The sequence below is a fragment of the Notamacropus eugenii genome, chromosome 1 (assembly GCF_028372415.1).
Source record: "Notamacropus eugenii isolate mMacEug1 chromosome 1, mMacEug1.pri_v2, whole genome shotgun sequence".
Taxonomy (NCBI): Eukaryota; Metazoa; Chordata; class Mammalia; order Diprotodontia; family Macropodidae; genus Notamacropus; species Notamacropus eugenii.
This window is the reverse complement of record NC_092872.1, coordinates 180,806,396-180,827,211: the sequence shown is the minus strand read 5'-3', so window position 1 is coordinate 180,827,211 and position 20,816 is coordinate 180,806,396. Positions and strand designations below refer to the sequence as shown.

The 20,816-nt window shown below is 42.5% G+C and overlaps 1 protein-coding gene across 3 annotated transcripts in view; it reads right to left on the bottom strand.

The window, feature by feature from the left end:
* SUFU (SUFU negative regulator of hedgehog signaling) overlaps nt 1-20,816 on the bottom strand; it is a 142,746-nt gene that overhangs the window by 11,177 nt on the left and 110,753 nt on the right. For all 3 annotated transcript variants that reach the window (XM_072621112.1, XM_072621127.1, XM_072621116.1), the window contains 2 exons: nt 9,246-9,380; nt 6,612-6,750 (listed from right to left, as the gene is read on the bottom strand). In XM_072621112.1, the coding sequence (XP_072477213.1) occupies nt 6,612-6,750; nt 9,246-9,380 (274 nt within the window). The remainder of the gene's footprint in view (nt 1-6,611; nt 6,751-9,245; nt 9,381-20,816) is intronic.

Sequence of the window (20,816 nt, the reverse complement as noted above, 5' to 3'; positions counted from 1 at the left end):
GATACGCATATTAAGGGTGACATTCCCAGCAAAGAAACATGACAGACTGTCATAGCTCTAGGCACCTCATTTAATTTCCTTTGGGAGTTAAACCTTAGAAGCTTAGACTGAACAAATAGGTCCTGTTCTTTGTATATTTCAGAACTGAGCCTGGAGAATGTTAACAGATCTTATCAACAGGACACTGAAGATAGATAGCAATGATGGAGCAGCTTAGGTGCTCTCCAAAGGGTAACAGACCAACTGTTGTGATGCAACTGTGAGAAAAGTGTGTGTAGTTCTGGAGCCAAATGAAACCATTATTAGCATGCTATGCTTAGAGCTGATAGTGTCTCTAACTGGAGGCTGCCTTACTCTCTCATGAAATCTGGTCATGTCTGAGGAAGGATGATGACCTGGCCTTGGGCATCCTTTTTATGTCTGGGGGGAAGGTGGCAGGGGAATGTACTGGAAGTCTAATAGCCAGGATGCTCCCTATCTACTAGGCCTAGGAAGTGCTTGGATTACATAATGTCCCTATAGTTGACCTTTTTTTTTTTTTTTGCAGTGGTGTACGGTTAAAGAAAGGGAGGACACTTAAGTTTATGATGATGGATTAGGGAGCACGGAGGAAACATCTCTAGACTGGAATTTCCAAATATTCTTCTCCCCCTTCCCCAGTGTTTCTGATGTGTAGTTGGGCAGAAAGTTAAAAACCCAAACCAAACAGTGGTTTCCCAGAAGGAAACAGTGGGTATTGAAGGTTGGATCTCCTGGTTGAACTACTTACTCTACAATCAAAGAAAAAGCTAATCTAACCAAAACAGGGTGTCTGCCTTCATAGTGTTGATGACTGACTTTGTTAGCCACTCCAAGCCTTGGGTGTTGAAGCACTTGTGTTCAAGAAATGGATGAAAGAGCCAAAAGATTCTGGTTAGAAAAGGCAGGACTCATGGCCTTGCTCTAGAATAGGTGTCAAACACTGGCTGCAGGTGTTAACTTTGAATCAGAAGAAAATTTAACTGGGAAATAGTTAACAAAATAAATAAAAGTACAATAGAACGAAGGTAATGTTAATGTGTTTTTTGAAGGCAATATGTGGCCCCCAAAGATCATTATGTATGGGGTCAGCGGCCCTCCTTTTATTTGAATTTGATATTACTGCTCTAAGCCTAGAGGCTTAAGCCGTAGAGTTCTACGGCAGCTGATGGGGGTGAGCCAGTTGTAGGTCTATCAACTTTTAAATAGTTCAGCTGTGGTAGAGGGAAGGTAGGGAAAGATTCTGTAGTTCTCCCACAGGTTCAGGCCTAAGACAGGGCTTCAGTTCCTGGCTCTGGCCTTGTCCCATTAGGCCAGAGGGTGACATCAGCACAGATCACGTGCTTGGTGACAAACTGGTTGGCTGAGAGAATAAAAAGCACCCTGCACACTCCCCATCCCTGGGAAGTTCTAGAAATGAACCAGAAAAGAAGCCACATATCTTTCATCAGTGCCTACCCTGGGCAAGCCTGGCTGTGCCGGGGATCCTGGCGAGGCTGCAGGAGGGAGCACAGCTGCTGCTGATTTGACACCAATTCAAACATTTGTGGTCAATAATATTTCTGAGTCTGCAAACAGTGCCTGACAATGCCCACTCCTTCCCTCCTGTTAGACAATCCACACTTTGTCCAGGGCCTTGTTTGCTCTAAATGTTGACACGTTCTTGTTTCCCAACAAGTTTGGCTATTCCCTTCCACTCCCCCTTCTTTCAGGGAAGGAAATGTGTTCTTTTTTTCTCTCTTCACAGAGCCTGCCAAGGAGCTGCTTTAGTACGTGCAGCCATAGAAATGGGGAATATTTAATTTGCAACAATGCTAAAGCCCCCAAATTCAAACTGGAGCACCTCCTATTCCCTTTTGCCAGGCCTGGTCCAGGCTCCTGCAAGAAGGTAGCCTAGTGGGCCTCAAGTTTCATTTCCTGTTCTCAATAGGTGGTAGAAAGTTCACTGCAGTGGCCAGCAGTCTTCAAGTACTGTGGGCTGCCTGCACTATAAAAAATAAGATATCAACAACTGTCTAAAAAGGGGTCCAGTCTTTCCTCTTCCTCTAGAAGTAGAAGCCAAAGCTCAGATGCCCTTGTTACCACAGGTCTGTGAGGCAGTCTGTTGCTAGGAGAAGAATTGCATGTACTTCTCACTTCATAGTGGGAAATATTCAAAGGTTTCCAAAGGACCTGTACATGACTATAACCCAGTTTTCTGATAGCTGTACTAGCTACTGATTTGTGACTTAGGTCAGGGACTTCCAAGGTTTACCTCTTGAACCTCTAAGTCAGAAGAATAGCTGGGAACTAAACTCAGCCATCTGACTCTCCAATATGGCCTAACACAGCAGACTACAATTCTGCAGACACAGGAGCACCAATTTTTAACCTTTTCCAAATGACAGGCCTCTGAGTCAATGGCTAGGGAGAGATGTTGAGGGAAAAGGAGGACATTTGTGCAAGCTGCCAAGCACTACATGACTGAAAAAGCTTCACAAAAACTTTAAATGCTGGGAAAAATATCACTGATTTGACCTTCTGGTCCAAGAGCTCCCCTATTTCAAATATTGATTCCCTAGCGGCGTCCTCTTTGGGCCAAGTTCCTACACAGAAGACTAAGAGGCCAATATTGACAGACTTTAAGAAATCTGTTAGTCACTGGGATGGGGATTGGAGAGAGAAGCTTTTAGGGTTTACAACCTATCTTCTGCAGATGCTTTTCCCCTCTCCGTAAGGACCCTCAGTTGTCTGAAGAGTTGATAATCTTAAAGTTGTCCTCCCCCCCCCAAGCCCCCCGCCTGTCCTTTTCCAGGTTCCAAAGAGAGGCTGAAAAGTGCAGAAATGAAAGAAATGAGAGTCAAGAAGGAAGCCTGCCTCTCCTCAGGTATAGCTCTCTGTGGTTATGTAAAATTAGAAGGGTCTTTCACACTCCATATCACTGCAAACACTGCTTCACTTTACTGGAACAGGCAAGGAGGGGACACCAGTCTGTAGGTATTGGAGAGAAGCAGCAGAGTTAGTGTGGGGGAGAAAATAAAGAGCAGGTACTCAGTATGGGCCAAGGAGGCAGTAATCTGTGTGGTAGGAGGGGAGGAAAGATTGATTCTGTGACATTCTCTTTTCCTACCATTTCTGGGGCCTCCAAGGCTGCTGAGCTCCTCAGAAGGACTAAAGGTCCTCCTGGCTATTAATGCCTCTTCCAAGTCTTTGTTCCTTCTTCTCCGATCTCCTTCTTCAAGGGCAGTGATGGGAAGACTCTCTTATTTCTTTATGCCTTTTTCCCAGTAGATAACAGACCTGGGCTAGGAGCCAAAGCAAGGTGCCAAGACTAGGACAAGCAACTTCCAAGTCTTAGAGGCTGATGCAAGAAAGTTATCCCTTGACTCCTCCCAATTCAACCCTAAGTTGCAAAGGGAGATTCACAGCCAAGTGAAAAGGCAGCTTTTCTCTATTTACCTGATGCACTTGGTAGGCTCTTCTAGGCTCCTAGAAGTCTTAGAATCCCTTAAAACAGCCTGGCCAATTTGGGAAATGTCTTCACTTCTTCTCAGTACTGATAGGATACCTGGTCTTTGGGGAGGGTAAAGGCCACTTTTGCTCAGAGCATGGGCTAGGACAGTTAGTATAAGACTCTCTGCCCATGGGTGTGTCAGACCACTGACTATGCACTCATCTGTAACTGCAAGTCCAACAATCAGGAGCTCAGCAGAGTATCTGACAGGATCAGTCTGCAGTATCCAGCACTCATTTGCAGTGAGATCTACAAACCTGGAAGTGATTACAGCTCCAGATTTTGCCACAATGTGAATCTGCAGTGACAGCAACAGTAAGATTGTAGACTCATAAACGGTCAGCTATGAAAAATGTTGATTGCTTCGTCCTTGGGAGGACTAGGTGACTGGCTAGGAAATGGGCTGGGGAAGGTTTTAAGGGTTTCCCAGGGTTCCTGAGAAAGGACTAGAGAAACAACTCATAAGCCAGAGTGCTTAAGAGAGAAAGAGCATATGCCAATCTTCCCTGGGAGCTCCCACGTGAGCAGGCCCCTGTGGCGGACCACACTAATGAGTCCAATAACACAAGCCTTTGATTAAGCAGCTCTGAGCACAGCAACTTTATTGAAATACAGTGAGGCGGATAGGTTCGTTCCCACCACTTCCCCTGGGTTCCCAGGACAACGGCCCACTGTTGGGGAGCATGTATAGTAGTGTCGGTGAGCCATGTGTGCCCAGTCCCTGCTGAGGGGGCTGCCTATGAGTGAATGAGGGGCTGGGAGAGCCAAGTCTAGCACTGGTTGTCAGTAGTCAAAGCAGGTCATCTCCTTTCCTCACCTGTGGCTTCCCCAACCGTGTTGGGAGCTTCACTACTACAGCTGGGTCTCTAGGGTATTTTGGGAGGCCACTGAGCTCCAAAATCCAAACAAATTGTTGTCCTGCTCATCTGGCTTTATTGTCTGAGGGCCAGGGGGTAAGCCTTAAGAAAATGGAAGAGTCAGAAATGCAACCTGCGTGACAGCAGAGTTCTGCTCACTTCTCAATCAGAACCACCAGGGGAAGCCTGGACAGTGGCTGGAGGACTTAGTTCCATGACCCACTGGAGGACAGTGGCAGCACCTGCCTCTTCTCCTTTTTAGCCACAGAAGCAGTTTGGGGACTCTGGGCTTTATTGGCCTAGCAGATCCCCTGCTGCTAAGAAAAGGAGTATTGGCTGAATTCTCAATACCAGTTTAGAGTCAAGGGTTCTTTCTGAAGTGTAACTGAATGAAACGTGTTCCCATGTTCAGAATACCCACATCCATTCTCTCCTGAGAAAGTTTGTTTGAACCTTTAATACATATTAATGCTATCCTGAGGACATTTCTGCTGAGACCTGTCAGCACGCATCATCTGCTGGGAATTATGAATCATTAACTCTCAGAGGCTGGTGTCACATATATTCTCTCCAGCACCAGGCCTCTCCCTCCCCCAGGATCCACACTCTGCCTGGGGGGGAAGGGGGAAGAGGCCTTTCCCTTCACATTCTCCACTGAACAGAGAAGCTCGCCTGTGCTAGGAGGGCATGGCCTGAGAGTGGGGGAAATGGGGAAGAGGAGTGGAACAGAAGCAGACGCTACCACTTGTGTGTGGGGCTCATTTCAAGTGTTACACTTCAGAACCTTTGCTACAGTAACTACCAACACCACAAAGACAGAAATCTAATGTTACCATGTGAGACTTTAAAAATGTATTTATAACTTTATGGTTCAAAGTAATTTTGTTATGAAACAATGTAATAACAACTGTGGAAGAAGTCAAGATAATTTATGGAGCACAATATCCTTAAAGGACTAGATTCAATTTCTACCATGGCTTGGTCTGTACTGTGTAGTAGGGTGTCCTCTGTTTTCTGTTTGTTTTAATTAAGAGTTAGTGGTTTTCTAGTGGGCAGGGGCATAGAGGAAAATAAATTCCTCTGCCAGCTTAGGCAGATACACACACATACACAAACACACACAGAGCATACATATTTATCCAAGGAAACATTAAGGACACTCCCTCCCCATCTTAGTTACTTTACTTCCAGAACCAGTACAGTCCCTTTTTTCAAATGAATGAGATGTAAGTCTCCCAGATAATTACCCCATTCCAGATAATCACCACCACCACCAAAGGTGACATATGTACAGTGCTTTACAGTTTACAAAGTTCCAGGTAGGATATATGATTTTCTTTCTCTACTGGTAGAGAGGTATGACTCTCTGCCCCCTTCTCCTGCCCTCCCCAACCATTCTCTAGTGTCTTTGGAAGTACAGCAGACCAAAATGACAATAAACTAAAGATAGAAGAAAGCATTTAAAGGTGGGAGGGGAGGGGGAAGTGTGGCATGTAGGATGAAAGACCCAGCAGCCTGTTGATCCCTATCTAGAAGCCAATTTTAAAGCTGCTTGGAGTTCTACACCCCCTAAAAAAAGAGTACATAAGGGAATGAGAGCTTCCAATACACCGAGCAGATTCCTTTCTTGTGAGGCTAGACTCAGACCTAGCCACAATTGGTGCTGGAGAAAGATGGCTAATTTAGGTGCTACCCATTCTACAGAACCTGGCTGTGTCTGGTCCATGCATGTGGCTTCAGATAAAAGTACAGAGGGATTCCTGTATATGTGGGACACAAGGGATTCGTATACTAATTGAATGATGGTTCCTACCTTCACTTATTTCCCCTAGCATTCTTAAAGTACAGAAAGTTCTGCTTCCCCAGACTGAAGGGGGAAGTTCAAATCTGTCAGGCTTTTGTGGAAACAAAGTGAACAAAGTCTGAGGGGCTCAGACACAGCCAGTACAAGTAATGGGTCAGAAGCATAGCTGATTCCTTCAGGGAGGTATCTGCAATATCACTGTTTTCTAGAAGAATTTTTGCTTGGTGATGGATGAGTAAGGACTGTGCTCTGGTTGTCCACCAGATAATGATGGCTTTCCTGAAGTCACCTTCAAACAATACCTGCTGTCCCAGGGTATCCTATAAGAGAGTATGCCTGCCCATTGCCACAAGATCCTCTGAAAGAGAGTCACACAGGGAGAGGAGGGCCTTAGGCGCTGGATAGGAGGAGGGGAGAGAAGAAATAAAGGCCTTCTCACTTGTAACCAGGGTCCATGGGCCGCATATGGATGCTCTTCGGTGGCAAACGCGCCTTCCACTCCTGTCGATACAAATGTGATGGCTGTATCCCCCGTAATACTCTTATATGTAAAGTGCCGTCCATGTAACAGTCTGCCCCTGTGAGAGACAAAAACAGAGAAAAGTGAGGAGCGAGGCTCCTGAAGAACCAGTCCTAGGATGGGTGAATGGCACTGTCTCTGGGGGCCTTTTAGGTTTTGTGTTCTTGCCAAAACCTTTCCCCAAATGGTTGGGAAGGAAGTGGAGCCAAAATGTTTCTCCTCAACTTTCAGAGGCAGGAGCCAAAGTAAATGCTCTGCCAGGGCCTTTATTTAAAGGTACTTCTCTCAGCATCATTCTTCTAAGTGGTTCTAAGCCCTCAGAGTCACAGACTATCAGAGAGGGGAGGGCCTGCAAATAATCTAGTGCAATCCCTTCATTTTAAATATAAAAGCTGAAGCACAAAGAAGCAATAGGACTTTCCCAAGGTCTCTCTGTGAGCAGGCAAGAAGGAAAGCATTAGACCTGTGAGCCTCTGCTGGCAGTCTAGTCTGCGAGGCCTCTGTTGTTGCTGTTTTCATTCGTTCCTTTCAGTCATGTCTGACTCTCTGTGACCCCATTTGGGGTTTTCTTGGCAAAGACACTGGAGTGGTTTGCCGTTGCCTTCTGTAAGATGAGGAAACTGAGGCAAAAAGGGTTCAGTGACTTGTCCAGGATCGTAGAGCTAGTGTCTGAGGCTGGATTTGAACTTAGGTCTTCCTGACTCCAGGCCTAGCACTCTATCCACTGCTCCATCTGTTAGGCCTTTACCATTGTACAAATCTTACCTTCAGAGCCTACATCTGTACCTGTCTCCCAATGTTGTCACTATAAAATCTTTGCTATCACATCTGGCCCAGCATCTGAATAACCAACCCAAGGAGTTCAAACAGGGCACTGAGAATAAGAGGCTCTCACAGTAAATATTTGTTGAATAAAAGAATGAATGGATTTATAGTGGTTAAATGTTAAGCCAATTCATATTCTTTAAAATCCACAGGGTGAAAGTGAGAGTAAAATAGAAGAATAAATACCACAATCTGAAAAAGAAGTGACCTTCTGCTCTTTCTTTTACCAGACTACTCTGAATTAACCCATCTTCAAACCAAATGTCCTAAGCCAAGTCCAAACACAAGCAGCCTTAAAGGAAGCCATCTTTCCTAGGTTTGGGCCCTGAATTTGTACAGGCCTGCCCCTCACACTGGTTCCCTTCCAAGCTCCTATTTACTGAGATGCACAAGGCCTCTAACTTACAGACTATGATGGGGAATCCAAATTTAAAAAGTTTCTGCCCTGGCCCTTCTCCACCAGTCAATACACACAACTAGACTGCCCCTAGCAAGAGAGGGGAGAGGAGAGGTAAGAAATGTATCCCTGTTCTTTCTGGGTTACTATTCCCTGAGTCAGGGAGTTATTCTTATTAATTTTTATGACATCAAACCCAGGACTGAACTCTAAAGGGCCATGGAGAAGCCTAGCTGCATCTGATTTTGTCTTATATATTGTCCATGGGACTCTGAGTTGAGTTCCAGCCACAGAATCTGTATTTCTGGCACTGATGTGAGTGGTAGAAAGGATACAGCTGGATTTCTCGGTCCTAGATGGAGCCTCTAGGCCAGCACTGGGTTTGGAGTTTAAACTGGTCAGTTTAGATTAGAAGTTCAACAAGAAGAATGAATACCAGTCTCCCAGAATGCCTTGTCCCATGACAGAGTAGTGCTGGGAACATTGTTACTCTCCCAAGGTGAAGGTTTCACAAAACTGATTGCTGGAGAAATGGTAGGCTTCTTTGGCCAGACAGTCAGTCACCCCTAAGAAGACTGGGCTGATCAACGACATTCTTGATCGACTGTTTTATCTTAGAGAAGGTGCACTCGCTATATGGATTGAGAGGTTACACAGTATCTCAGCACTTAGAGTCTATGAGATGACTAGTGTGACAGGTTGAAGGCAACAAAATTGGAAATGCTAAGGAAATGGACTAATGCTATCTCCTCCCTCCCCCAAAGCTGCCAGGATGCTCATGGTTGACATGGGCTGAGAGAAAGTGAAGAGGGGAAGTCTCTTCTTGGTAACAGTGTCTGAACCAGTTAGTCCCATCCTCCTACAGATCTAACTCCTTCCCATCGACACTAGCTAGAGGCTTAAGGCATGGTGGTGTGGGGGGTTTGGAAGAACAGAGTTCCCAATCTGGCATCATGCTGCATGTGAGAATTCCTAAGACATGACCCAGTGCAACCAGTTCTAGGTTCTGAAGACCATACATTCTCTACACACAGGCAGAAACTGAAGCTTCAAAAGACATCCTCCATTCCCAGTCCCTGAGACTCAGGCTGTGCCCAGCCCTGTGGGCAAGAGGCAAGCTCACTGGGAGAAATGTGTGTGCCAAAGGCTGATGGTTTCTTGAGTGTTTTGGATCACATTTCAGACTGCAGCAGGCTGTGGTGGTTTGGGAAAGGATGAAGAAAGGGGGTGTCCTGTGAATGGAAGAGTGCCACCTGGAGACCAAATCGGGACACTACAAACCTCACACTAGAGGGCAGACAGTGAACAGGTCTGGTCCGCCTCTTCCTCACCTCAGACAAAGTGGAATTAGTGCTCCAGACTCCTGGTTGAATTTCAGATGTACGCTTTCAAGCTGTCGTGTGCGAATTAGCTCATGGGGAATAATAGCTGCTGAGCTCTCACTTTCTAAACTGTCCTTGCGACTCCTATGAAACAAACACAAATTCAGCACAAATTAACACCAGCAATTTCAGTCCTTTGTGGAGAAAGGAGGGACAGGCAAGGTTGTTTCATACTGGGTGTAATCAAATATAACACAGTAGTAGGGCATAATGGGGCCTCCTTGGGGCAGAAAGAGAAGGAATCTGGTAGGTTGTTGCCACAATCTTGGACTTGGCTTCAGCTTGTGCCTAAGTGGCTAGTGTTATCCTCTAAATCCCAGCAAAAGTTTTCAAGAACCCCAGACCTCCATTTCACCAAGGTCAGGATGGGAGTATACTTTAAGACTAAATTCTAAGAACTTCCTTCCAGTTGACCCCTAAGTGGCAGGGACATGAGATTTGACTTTGAGTACACAAACCCTCCTTGCCTGTGTTCCCCAACCCCCAATGGGCAGGGAGTTGCAGCAACATAAACATCCCTTAACTGGCCAGGAAATGATACAATCCTCACTGCGGGGGAGGAAATGGGGCTCTCTTCAGAAAGCAAGTAAGGATGAGAGGCCTCTGGCTGGACAGAACAACTTTTGGGGTCAATTGCAAAATATGAAAACTAGAGACTTCTCCATTAGCCCCATATGACCACCTACTACCAGATGTCCTCCCAAAGACAATCCAGCTTTCACATAGCCTAGGGAGCTTAGTCTGAGGACTATTCTCTCCTTGATCCCGCTGAAAGTCAGAGGAGGATGCTACTATCCCAATTCCCAATCCTGTGCCCCCCACAGCTGGGTTACTGGGTATATTTGCAAAGTAACATTTACTCTTTCAAATTCAGCTGCTCTGACAACCTTTCAAAAGCACTTAATCAGAGCTGTTGGTTACCCACTGACACCATTCAAAAGACCGGATTCTGGTTTTGGATTGTGAACCTCAAAACAATTACCCAAGTGTCTATCAAAATGCTGGGTGAAAAGCTGAATTTATTTATCATTCCAGCTTTAAGAGCCACCCAGAATCTTGGGACTTGCCAGCCATGGAAAAGCAGACCAAATATCCCCATGTGTGACCACAGCGGTTAAAGTACTGAAGCGGGGAGGATCATCAAAAGCTACTTGGCTTTCCTTCAGGAACGATGGCTGAAGTAAGCCATGCTGGTAAGGGAAGAGGCCTGGGAAGAAGGACAAGGAAGCCAGAAAGCATAAGGATAGAAGGTGATGCCAAATGTGAAAGGATTTACCACTGGCAAAGTGAGGTAGTTTATTCTGCTACATCAGTAACATGTTCAGCCTCTCTGGTCAGTCTCAAGATGATGATTTGGCTTTTCTTTCACAAACTAGTCTGAAGCAGCCTTTTCCATAGTTACCCTCCCCACCTCTTTCTCTTCAGCATATACTCTTTGACCAGATCTTTAAAATAGCTCAGCACCAGAGTCAAGACACTCACAGAATATGAAGGCTGGAAGGCCTCTCTGAGATTACAGATGAGGAAAGTGAAGGCCTGAGAAGGAAATTGACTTGCTCCACTTGTCACAGAGAATTAGATACAAGACAGATCTAGAGCCCAGGCCCAGGATTCTTTATACTGCACTACTGTTACTACCAACTCTCAAGTTTGCCAGCTTTCTGATTCTTCCCAACCTGATTAGGGAGAGCTCCATTTGCTCCAACTGGAAAAACATCAAAGGGGCCTTCAGTTCAAGAATTATAACAGAATAACTCGTGAAAACCATAGGTGTCTCAGGATGAAGAGCTTTAGGTGTGGCCTCTACTGAGATGAAGAGTATTCTGGGTTGGGTCCCATTAAGACCTTGGTCTTCTGTTTCTTATTATTAGAGGTTGGGCTTGGGATCCATGTCTCATGGATCTACTATCTTCTAGCACAAATAAGAATGCAGATTAATAGTCACAGGGAGGTAGGGATGATGGAAGAATCAACAACATACAATACTGCATCTAGAAAGTCTCAAGATGGAGGGGAGAAAATTGTTGAAAGTCAGCTAAAGTCACCTTGGTAACTGCTACAACATACTCCCCCAGAACAAGGACATCAAACCCAACTACAAGCAGCTTTAAAGAAATGAAAAAGAACTTAATCATCTGAGGAATTAATGTGACAAGTGCCCACATTTACACCTCCCACCAACCTTCAATCATTTGGAAATGCACTTTTATCTTTCACGTAAAAAAAATTTTTTTTCTTAAATCACAAAATGCTAGCTCTGCAGTCCTGGAGCCTGGGTATTTCCGGTGCATTGCATCAGTGGAAATGTGGCCACTCTGCACGAAGAAGCCCAGCCTTTCGCTGATTTGTTTTTTCTGGACATCAATGCAGAAGCATGAATTATTTGTGTGGGTGGGACAACGTATTAAATCTGCAGCCAACACAGGTCTGCAATGTTTTGCAAGGTTGTCAGCTCTGAGTTCTAAAAAAAATCAGTAGTAGGTTGTTTTTTCCCCTGGCTTGTTGATGATGGGGAAAGCAGAGGGCTGGGGAGGTGAGAGGTGTCTCGAGTGAAGTATATCATGAAGACTTTCTTTCATATCCCTAGGAAAACACGAGTGACAAGGGAGGCCCTAGGGTCCCCAAGGTCAGTTATTGTTCCAGGACCTAGTCCAGGGCTGCCAGGGCTGGGTGCTCTTTGGAAGCTTCTCTTCTCCTAGAAGAATGTGAATGGCTTTAGTCAAGGCTTGCTCCATATAGTTGTTAGGGAAAAGAATCCTCCCCCCTTCTTCATAAACTTATTCTCACTGCCAAGCGAGTCACTGCACTGGGCTTACAGAGGCGTGACCTTTGAAAAAAAGATTACTCAGGTCTTTATGAGGTACAAGTCAAAAAAGTCACTACTGACAGGAAATGTAGCCCCCAGTGGACTACTAGTGCTTCAAGAAGGTGTGCTGTGAATAAAGAAAAACCACACATGGAAAAAGAACATAAATATCCTCTCTGAACATAATCCTCTCTCACTCTGTTTCCTGCTATGTCTTACTTTCTCCCAAACCCCTTTTGCATTCTCACTGTGACATCACCATTGCAACAAAGGGACTGGTGATCACTGTGAGGATGAAGAAGTGTTCTCTCTGTGGTACAGCAGATCATTGCTGAATTAAGCCCAAGATTCAATTAAACAAACATTTATTAAGTAGTTATTAGGTCCAAGGCACAGTGCTAGGTGCTGGAGGTACAAAGACAAAAACAAAAAATAGTCCTGGTCCCCTGAAGTTTACATTGACATACATACTGCATGCTTACACATGAATAAATAGAAGATAATTTGAAGGGGGGAGAGGGAGGATCAGGAAAAGTTTAGCATAGGATATGGTAGATAAAGATTCTTCTAAGAGGCACAGGAGAGGATGGAGCACATGCATTTCAAGTATGAGCAATAGTTCCTGCAATGGCATGGAAGGAGGAGAAGGAAGGACGAGCTTAAGGAATGGCAATAGGGAATAGAGTGCAGAAATAAGCCTGGAAATACAGGCTGGTGTCAAATGATAGAGAGCTTTCAATGACAGGCTAAGGAGTGTGTGTTTTATCCTAAGGCAAAAGAGGACCCCTGAACATTTCTGAACAAGGGAGCAAATTTATACCTTAAGACTGGAAGATGCAGTAGGGAAAAGAGAAACTGGAATCAGGGACAACAACTAAGCGTTTGCAATAGTTGAGTGAAAAATGACAAAGGTCTGAACAAGAGTAGTGGCCATGTACGTAGAGAGAAGGAAACAAATGCAAGAAATGTTATGGACACAGAACTGATAAGACTTAGCAACCAACTGGATATGGAGCTTGTGAGAAACAGAAAAAATGAAAGACAGCTCCAAGTTTGCAAAGCTGAGTCAATGGTGCCATCCTCAGCAAAAACAAATAAGTTTGAAAATATAGCAAGTTTAAGGGAGAAGAAATAAATTTTGTTTTTTAAACATAATTTGAGATATTGTGGGACATCAAAGTAGAGATATCAATCAGGCAGTGAGAATATGGAACTGGAGTAAAGGACAGACATTAAAGTTAAATTGGGAGTTCAGCTATTCAACTTATTTTAAATCCAATTAAGTATACTATCATCTAGCCTACATAATTTTACTTTATCCACGACTGCATAAGAAAATCAAATGCTTTGATAAAATCCAGGTAAGTTGTATCTACAGCATTTCTCTGACCTACCAGTATAACAATTTTTTATTTTTATTTTTCAAAATTTACTTTTATAAGATTTTGAGTTCGAGATTCCCCCCCCCCTTCCCCAAGAAGGCATGCAATCTGATATAGGCTATACATGTACAATCATATTAAACATGTTTCCACATTAGTCATGTTGTGAAAGAAGAATCAGAACAAAAGGGTAAAAAAGAAAAAAGAGAAAATGGTATGCTTCAATCTGCATTCTGACTCCACAGTTATTTCTCTGGATATGGATAAGCATTTTCCATCATTAGTCTTTTGGAATTGTCTTATGTCATTGTATTATTGAGAAGAGCTAAGTGTATCAAAGTTGGTCATTAAACAATGTTGCTGCTACTGTGTACAATGTTCTCCTGGTTCTGCTAATTTCACTAAGTATCAGTCTATGTAAGTCTTTCCAGGCTTTTCTAAAATCTGTCTGCTTATCATTTTTTATGGAACAACAGTATTCTATTATATTCATATGCCACAACTTGTTCAGCCATTCCCCAACTGATGGGCATCCCCTCAATTTCCAATTCTTTGCAACCAAAAAAGAGGGGCTATAAATATTTTTGTACATGTGGATCCTTTTCCCTTTTTTATGAAATATAAGTCTTCTTTACACCTTTTGGTGGATGATAATATCATTCAGGCAAGTCAAAAATTAACTGATATGCTTCAAGCAAAAAGAATATGCCAATATATGCTCAGACAACTGAAATCCCTCATCATTATTGCATCATCATGTGCCTGTGACAGGTTTGAGATCTGTTTCCTGAACTTATTTCTACCGAAGGGGAGAGAAAGCCTATAGCATCAATGTAATTTGGTTTTGGCTCCTTTGAACTCTATCCAAAAGCTTTCTTTCCGCCATGTTTCCCCACATTGGTTCTTGGATTTCTTTATGTGCTTGTACCTTGTAAATACACATGGCTAAACAAACTGTGATATATGAAGGTAATGAAACATGATGTATTAGCAAGGACCCCGGCATACACAGGAGGGTCTACTGTACAGGTTCTTAGATCTGCTCTTCTGAAAGGAAAGCAATTTTTGAGGAGTCAATAATCACTTTAATCAAGTACATATATCATTCACTTAGTTCAGGAGAAAAAGTCAGCACCCTGAACTTCTGAGAAAATATAAACAGAGAAACAAAGATCAAACGGACAGGGCTTCCAACCGTATGCATATAAGTAAGCAATACATACATCATGTATCAATGGACAGATCCAACTGTCTGACTATACACATATAGCTACCAGAGAGAGAAGCACCAACGTCTGGGTTTTCAAAGGTGGGTGGGGGAGAAGGGCTCCTTAGGGGTTTCCCAGAGTCTCATCTGGCACACAAACCTTCTTCCAAAAACTAAGCCCCAGAGTAAAACCTCACCTCAGAGTATTTATACACTTTTCAGAGTCGGAAGGCATCACAATCCTTGAGAACCAGTGCCTCAATAGAAATTAACAGAAGATGTGGGCCTTCCTACAAAAAAAAATCTCCCCTATCAAGCTTACCTTAATGGGCAGGCCTATTAATGGGTGGGGAAGATCTTTAATTCTCATTAGCATTATTGTACCATAAGAAATGAAAAATATAAAGAATTCAGAGAAGCATTGAAAAACATAAACTGACACAGGATGAAGCAAACAGAACCAGAAAAACAAAATATATAATAGCTACAACAACGTAAACAGAAAAACAAAACAAACAAAAAGAATGCCATGTAATGACAATGACTAAGTATATCCTTAAGAAAATGCTGAGAAAATTCATCATTCCCACCTCTTTGCAGGGACAGGGGATTATGAGTGTGAAATATTGTATGTGTTAAGACTTTTTGTTGTTTTGGTGAATTATTTTTTCTTACTTTTTCTTGTGAGTGACTTTTTGAATAGGTGAGGGAGTAAGAATATATTCAGAAAGGAAGGCAATGTAAAAACAAGAGATAGATATAAACACAATGTTATACCACTGCCATTCCCTGTGCCTGCCTCCCCTATTCTTTTTATTTTGAACAAGGTGCAACTTTCCAAAGCCATGGGTACCAGGCCACCAAGTCTGAATGACAGATCTAAGATCAAATCTGCCTCCTTGTGTTAGGATCTTGAGTTTACCTTGCTTGTTGTCTATAATCTGTATACTTATGTATTTGTATCTAATATTAGGTTTACTCCTGGTTTCTTTCTTGGATTGTGCTATAAACTCCGGAGTATCTATGCAGCTGCTGTTGCTGCTGTTTTGCTCCATTTGTAGCTTCTCTCTATAGCACTGAACTTGATGGATATACACGGGAAGTTTTCTGGCTTTCTTCTTTCCCTTTTCCATTTAAAGTCTTTTTGAACCTTGACTGTATTTCATACATTTTTAGATGTACTTCACACCTGGCCAGGAGACTTTCAATCTTATATTTTAAGTCATGGTTTGGAAAACCAAATCCTGTGCTCAGATGCCATCTTCTTCAAAAAATTTCATTGATCTCTTTTGTTGTGATGTCACTTTAATTCCAGATAGACCTTTCTCCTCCCAGAGAGCTATCCCTTATTACACAGAATAAAAAAGGGAAAAAATATGACAAAAATAACCAACACATCAATTAAGTCCAACATTACATACACTGTTCCACACTGAAATTCCCCAACTTTAGAAAGAGGTAAAGTGGAGAGATTTTCATCTCTCATTTAGGGCCAAATTCCATAAGATATAGCTTTAGTTTTTTCATTTACAGTGCTACAGGTTGTGCTTCTGGTGCTGTTTATTTTCTGTCTCATATCAATCTTCCCTTGCTATTCTTACTCTTCAGATTCTTATAGCATACTGATACTCCATTACATTTATGTACCATAATTTATTAAAGCCATTCCCTAATTGAGGGGCACCTACTGTTTCTGATTTTTTGCTACTATAAAAAGTATTATAATAAAAATTTTGTCATCATCTCCTGTTTTATTCTTTTTCCCAGTATCTGCCAACGTAGTTCTTCTCTTTGTCAATGCTTACTCCTGATCCTCTCCTTTCCCATCTTCTACAACAGACTGCATTTTCAATCGTCCTCACACACCTCAAATCTTCAGCCTCTCCTTATCAACTGGTTCCTTCCCTACTGCCTTTAAACAGACTCAAGTCTTCTTCACCCTTAAAAAACCTTAATCTCCTCAAGCTATCTTTCTATATCTCTTCTTTCTTGGCCAAACTCTTTGAAAAAGTTGTTTATACTCACTTCCTCTCTTTCACTCATTCCTCAACACTTTGCAGTGGGGCTTCTGCCCTTAGCACTCCACTGAAACTGCTTTCTCCAAAGTTAACAATGATCTCTTTAAAAATTGTTTTTTATTCTGAACTGAAAAGCTAAAAAGAGAGAGCATTTTTATGCATGTAGCCAAACACAAAGAACATCTATGGAAATGGGAATCTCCATCATATTGCTTGCTTAAAAAATTACAATAAATTCTATATGTTACTTTCAATAATGCCCTGCTTGTCTGTGCCTTCCTCCTCAACTTCTTTCTACATGTTTCTATGCATTAAAAAAAAAAAATGTTACAAGGCCCCCCCCAATTATTACTGTTCAATGTGTCATCCCATGATTCTTACCTCACTGAGTAACAAGAGAAAAAAATCCCTTCTAACAATAACAACAACAAGCCAAATGAAACCTCTTCAAAACCCTCAGAAGAGAACTAATCCAGTCCCAGGTCTGCTTGTCTTGTCTAACTGCCTCAATTCACTTTCTGAAGACGTTACGGCTCTGAAGGGATACTTTTTTCCCCATTAGAAAGTCAATACTCCATCATCATATGGCTCCTTCCAATAGCTCAAATAAATTTATCTTGTATGTTTCTCTTGAGCTTTATGTTTGTATTTCAAAGTTTCTATTTAGTCATGGCCTTTTCATTGGAAATGCTCCCAAGTCCAGTTTTCCATTAAAGGTCCATTGTTTCCCCTCTAGGATTCTACTCAGTGATGCAAGATAAATTATTCCTGGTTATAAGGCTTTTTGGGACAGTGTATACCAAGATCAGCTTCTCTGTTATAATATAATCTGCCAGGACTTGTATGATCTTGACCAGGTACCATGGTCCTTGAACTGTGTCTTGGATTTTGACTATGTCATTCCTGGAACTTTTTCTTCGTATTTTTTTGAGGAGGTGAGAGTGGATTTATTTCTAACTTTCAGTCTGCCTTCCAGTTCTAAAAGATATGTATAGTTTTCATTTATAATTTCTTGAAATACAGTGCCTAGAGGTTTGTTTGTTTTTTAATCAGAGCTTTCTGGGAGAGTCCAGTGATTCTTAAACTATCTCCCCTTGACCTGTTTTCTAAGTCAGTTTTTTTTTATATCATCAGATGTCTTACATTTTGTTCTATTTTTTCAGTCTTTGATTTTGTCCTAATACTTTTTTCTGTTTCATGGAGTTCCTGATTTACATTTGGTCTCTTTTAATTTTTATGAAATTCATCATTTGGAGAAGGCTCACCACTTTCTAAGCTATTAATTCTCTCTCCAATCATTTATTGCCTTTATCTCATTGTTATCTCTTACAGTCCTGTGGAAAGTCTATCTTCTCCTCACTGTCTCACAAAGTGTCTCTCTCCTTTGAGGGTTTTATTATTTGTAACCAATTCAATACTGGGTCAGCACTTTCTCTGATTTGCTCATCTCTTCAGCTTTAATTTCTGAATGTGGGCTTTGTTCCAGGGCCAGGCTGTGTCCCTGATGCACATCTGGTGGAGTGGTCATTCCTGCTTGGTTTCTACCTGGTCACTTGTGTCCTTGTACTGACCTTGACCTTTTGGGGTTAGCTTCCCCCCCCATCTTTGAGGTTGGATTACTGGAGGTCTGGGTGAGGGGCCAAGCCTGGGCATCCAAATCCAAGTAGTGCCATACTGCACACTGTCTCGGTCTCTGTCCACTGGGGTTCTCTGACACTTCCAAGGTCCCCTTAGGCATTTCTGTTCAGTTTCTAGCTTCCTGGGGGGAAACTTCTGGCTTCTGGACAATGTTAGGGCTCTCTCTAGCTGTGCTTGGTATTCCCTGACTTGTCACTGGTTTTATTGGCAGCTCCCTTTCCAACTGCCCTCAGCTTCTAGATGATATTTTGTACAATTCCGGTGTAAAAGAAGTTACTTGCTATAGTTCTTATTGGATTTCTTGATCATTAGTGGGTCAAGTATGAACTTCAGGAAGCTGGTCAGGCTGTCTCCTGTTTATGCAGTCCAGCTTTCCTGAAAGTTCAGTCATCTCTTAACTGCCAAATATGAGGGTCTTATCTTACTACTAAACCTTCTTGATCTGTCCACTACATTGGACACTGTTGAACATGCTTATTTAGTTTCAGTGACATTAATCTCTACAAGTTTCCTTCTACCCAAATGACCATTCCTTTTCAGTCTGTTTTGCTGGCTCATTAGTTATATCGTATCCCTTGTCTGTTGGGCATTCTATAAGGTCTGTCCTGGGTCCCTTCTCCTCTCTCTCTGTGTTTTCTTCTTGATAACCTCCTCAGATTTCATGGACTTCACTGTCATCTCTATGCAGATGACTCTGAGATCTATGCAACCAGCCCCAGTTTCTCCTTTTTGCTTTAGTCTCACATCACCAATTGCCTACTGGACATTTTAAAATAGATGTTCTTTTTTTTCGTAAATGACCTCAGAAGCCATTTATTTAAATTCTCTCAATTTACAGATAAGACAAGAGGATCAAGGGGAAATAAGTTACTTGTCTGATGTCACACAAGTAGCATGGGTCGAAATAGGATTTGAGCACATCTCCAGACTTCTACTGTACACAGCTGCATCAGTTTCTCCATCTAGATAAACACATGCTCCTAATACCATGTGTTGTTGTAGTCACCATTGCCACTGGAAATATGGAGGGTAGAAAAATTTCCTCTCCCTTCAGTTCATTCTGAGATTCAGTATTGACCATGCATTTTGAATTGGGCCACAATTGTCAATCTTTCCATCTTCTAAATATTCCTTTTAAAATCTAAGGTGGTATATGATTTATCTTGGCATCCAAATTAGTTTATGTAAACAATTTCTCTTGTTTGTTTTCCCATCTGTGGGCTGAGAGCTCTGGAAGCAGTCACTGCCCCTGTCACTGCTGATTCAGTGCTCCCAAGGTCTGCTCCTGGTTTGCTACAGAGAGGGCTGTGCTGGTGTGCCTTGTGCTGAACTGTGCTCCACTCTCACCCAGGTGTGATAGATCTTTCCTGCAGATCTTCCAAGTTGTCTTGGCCTAGAAATTTGTTTCACTCTGTCTTTTTGTAGTTTGTTGCTCCAGAATTTGGCTAGAATCATTTTTTAAAGGCATTTGGAGAGGTTTGGGGGAGAGCTCAGGTGAGTTCATCCCTTTATTCTGCCATTCTGGCTCTGCCTCTAGATGTCCTTTTTCAAACTCAACATGTCTTAAGCATAACTCATTATCTTTCCTCCTGAACCCTTCCTTTTTAAAGACTTCCCTATTTCTGTCAAAGTCTTAGTATGAAACTAGACTACTCACTCTCCCTCACCTCACATATTTTATCAGTTGCCAAATCTTGCTGTTCCTACATTTTTCTACTATCTCTCACATCTGACTCCTTCTCTTCACTCACACAGCCACCACCTTAGTTCAGGCCTTCATCACCTCTCACCTGGATTACTACAAGTTTTCTAATTGGTCTCTCTACCTCAAGTTTCTCACCATTCCACTTTATCCTGCACAAAGTAACTTTCCTTAGTGCAGATCTGACTACGTGATTCTCTGATTCAAAGAACTCCAATGACTCCTTATTGTCTCTAGGGTAAAATATAAGCTCCTCTGTCCAGCTTTTAATGCCCTTCACCACCTTCTGGCCTCACCCTAACTTTCTAGCCTCAGTGGACATTACTACCCCTTTGACACTGCATTCCAAGCAAACTGGCCTTCTCTCTACTCCTCTCACAGGACACTCCACATCCTGTGCCTTTGCACTGACTACTGCCCACACCAGGAATGCATTCCCTCCTTTCTTCCACCTTATATACTTTCTCTTTTCCTTTAAGATGAAGCTCAAGAAGCATCTTCCTGATCCACCTAAATGTTAGTGCCTTCCTTCCCAAACTACGTTGTATTTAACTACTTTGTATATACTTTTATTAACTTTATTTATGCTGTATATGTTTATATATATTTGCCCTCTTCCCCATTCAAATGTAAGCTCACTGCAAGTAGGGATTGTTTCATTCTTTATACTTGTACCTTTAGCACCTAGCATAATGTCTGGAACATAAAAGGCATTTACTAAATTTACTGATTAACTGGTGTACATAGGGTCTTTCTTTTTATTACAC